This window comes from Limulus polyphemus, unplaced genomic scaffold, assembly GCF_000517525.1.
Source record: "Limulus polyphemus unplaced genomic scaffold, Limulus_polyphemus-2.1.2 Scaffold14, whole genome shotgun sequence".
NCBI lineage: Eukaryota > Metazoa > Arthropoda > Merostomata > Xiphosura > Limulidae > Limulus > Limulus polyphemus.
The window spans coordinates 1124240-1127537 of NW_013665624.1; the positions used below are offsets into that span (position 1 = coordinate 1124240).

At 32.4% G+C, this 3298-nt stretch overlaps 1 protein-coding gene across 1 annotated transcript in view; it reads left to right on the plus strand.

Moving 5' to 3' along the window:
- The first annotated feature begins 3172 nt into the window (after positions 1-3172).
- The window catches only part of LOC106457101, a 10975-nt gene continuing 10849 nt past the window's right edge, over positions 3173-3298 (plus strand). Inside the window, exon 1 of the mRNA XM_013916487.2 lies at positions 3173-3252. Within this exon, the coding sequence (XP_013771941.1) occupies positions 3196-3252 (57 nt within the window). The 5' untranslated portion in view covers positions 3173-3195. The remainder of the gene's footprint in view (positions 3253-3298) is intronic.

Here is a 3298-nt window from a genome sequence, read left to right on the forward strand (position 1 = left end):
CAAGGAGGTCAAAAGGTTAAATAAATCCATAATTTTAGAGGTTTTGTTCAATTCACACTTCTTGTAAATCAAGTTAAAATTCTATTTTCTGAAATTTATTGTTGTGTTTCGTTTGTTTGTATTGTAACTAGAGATTGATTAAAGGACAGAATCATTAAGCTTGATAAATGGATTCTTACATTATGAAATAGTTTTGATACAAGACGTCAAGTCCAGTGTTGACACTTCAGGTTCGGATCTAGGTTTTTGCTAAAAGGGGGAGTTCTTCCAGGAGGTCATGAAGCCTTTTGAAGAAAATAGCTTTCTTTATTAGGATTAAGGATTCATTTCTTTAGTAGTCCGTCAGGAAGGGCCTTGCAACCCCCTCAACCTTTCCCCTCTCTCTTGATCCACATTTATACTTGATTACTCTAAATCAAACAAAAGCGCCAATAAACAACTGTGACATATTAACTGGATACTTTTTAACTTACAGGTCAAAGTAATTGGTAGTATTTGGGTAATTATTTCCGAGCCGTTACCACAGCTGAGTGCCATCAACTTCAGTTTATACCAGTTATTTTGATTATGTCATAATTTTTTTTATATATAACATCAAGAGAGAAAGTGAATTATTTGTGATACAAGTAATCTATTTAGTATGATAAACAATATTTAATTATTTTTAATCGGCACCTCAATTATGTAAAACTACTAACAAGAAATGTTAAGCATTATAAGTATTCAAATGTGACTGTGTTTTTTGTTAACATGCATTGCTTCTACTTAAAAAATCTTGACAAAGAATTTGTGGGAACAAGTGCTACTTGCAGGCTACCTTCTCCCTGAAAGCTGTGTCAGTTAGTTTCACCACACTTATTTTCGACTAAAGGTTTTAAAATGTTTAACAATAATCACGCTTAATAACCCCATTCCTCTATATTAAAACACGTTCTTGTCAACTACTCAGGTTCTTTTTAAATAATAATAGAAACAAATTCTCAACAGTGTCATCATCTCCAAACCTTATTAACTTATTATCCACGTGAGTTTTAATACAAATACTTAAAATAATATTTGTTGGTTTAAGTATAGTTTGTGTAGAATTTCGCGTAAAGTTACACGAGGATTACCTGCGCTAGCTGTCCCTAATTTAGTAGTGAAAGACTAGAGAGAAGGCAGCTAGTCATCACCATCCACATTCAACTCGTGAGATACTAATTTACCAACAAATAGTGGGATTGACCATCGCATTATAACACCCTCACGGCTGAAAGAACGAGCATGTTTGGTGGGATGAGGAGTCGAACCCACGATTCGATGATTGTGAGTCGAGCGCCTTAACCACCTGGCCATGTCTGGCCTTGTTGGTTTAAGAGAAAAGCCATATTGGGCTATCTTGCTGTATCCATTGTGAGGAGTCTAAGTGCGGATTTTAGCGTTGTAAGTCCGTAGACTTACATTTGTCATACTGGGGGACAAGTACTTAAAAACTAAATCTTACGAATAAAATTTTAAAGGACAACATTACATTTGTCATACTGGGGTACAAATACTTAAAAAACAAAATCTCCCAAGTACACTTTTCAATAACCAAACTACTTAATTTCTTCAAATCAAAGTATCGCTTTTTTATTATCACTACTTGCTTTCTGTCTCGAAGCAGTTTTCCCAGTTTTTTCCTTTGTTTTCATTAATACGAAAAGAATATAACTTCTGACTTAAGCCTTTGTTTGGAAACTTATTACAACCTTATTTTAAAGCCAAAGTGAACATATTCATACCAACTGTAGATCATAAGTAAATTATAGGGCTTACAACGAAGAAATCGGTTTTTAATCCCCCAGTAGACTCAGTGCAGTTAACCCATTGTGTTTCTATGCAATAAAGCAAAAAAAATTTAAAAAAAATTCTAACAAGTCAGGGAGGCAAGAAAACCTGTCTATAAAATCGCATTGAATTTATTATTCTTTCAATTCTATCTTCATTTTTATTTATTTTTTGTAAATGATTCAATAAGTATTAGCTTTGTGTCTGTTAAAAATACATCAATACAATTCTAATGTCTTGATTTTCTATGTTTAAAGATATTTTATATCTCTACTACTAGCTTTAAATTCTGAATTTACATGTTTTTGTGTCTTTTTATATTAATAACTGAATCAGAATCACGCGTGTTCGTGGGAGGGTTCGAGGGAGTTGGGCCGAACCCCCTATTTTGTGATGTGAAAAAATACTGCCATTTGAACATTCGGCATCTACTCTCCGATGGTTGAATAATTATTACCTGAGGTGTACAAAAAACGAAGAAAGACTGAGTGTTCTGTATTTACTAAATAATCATTATGGCATTACTATCAAGATTGAAAGTGTATGTAAGTTATTTATGGAAAAGCACCCTAGAAGAATAGAGCATGCTAGCATGTTATTTCAGTAGTATGTACATATATGATAGCCAATGATTGAAATAGCTGATATACTATTTATGTACAGAGTTGTTTAAAATTTTTAGTTATATAATTTAACAATTAATAACTACTATGGATGTAGATAGTACAGTACTTTACTATAATAAAACATAAATATTTATGCTAATTTAAGTCTAGCTGTTACAACAGAATGATGATTTGTTGACTTTTCATTGGATGTTTGTGGGTTTTATGTGAAAAACCAAGCAATAGTGTAAGCTACATTTCATGCAAAATTGCTTCCAGATTTAATGTGATAATACCTATTTTTTACAAATTTTCTGGGGGGCATGCTCCCAGACCCCCATAGCATTAGCATGCTGAATGTGTCTCGCACAATATCTGTTGGCTTTTGATCTTACAAATTAGAACCCCCATTTCAAACATTCTACGTACAGGCCTATGAACAACATACGTGTCTTGATTTCTTGTGAATATTTGAGGTTTTCTGGGTACTTGATGTCTACAATATAACTCATCTTCAAGGCCTTAACCAAAATGATCGTATCGTTTATGTTTTCCGAGATAATAATCTTTCAGCTGAAATTGATAGGTTTAGTTAAATGCTGCATATTTTTAGATAACTTGAAATAATTACATCTGTTTGAAATGTGTAAAACATGAATATCGTTTAACGATTATTACTGTACTTTTAAAACTTTATGTTAAATCTTCATTTACTATTTTGAAGAAATAAAAAAATCTCGTAAGGATTAATACAATTTGCAGAGGGCACTTTGGTAACAAAATGGCTCTGCTGGTTTTTCGTAGTAATCTAAAATACTTTCGCCAACGAGTTGTATCGGTAGGTTTTTTTTTTTGTTATTTTTCTGTAATTATGTAGATCGTAT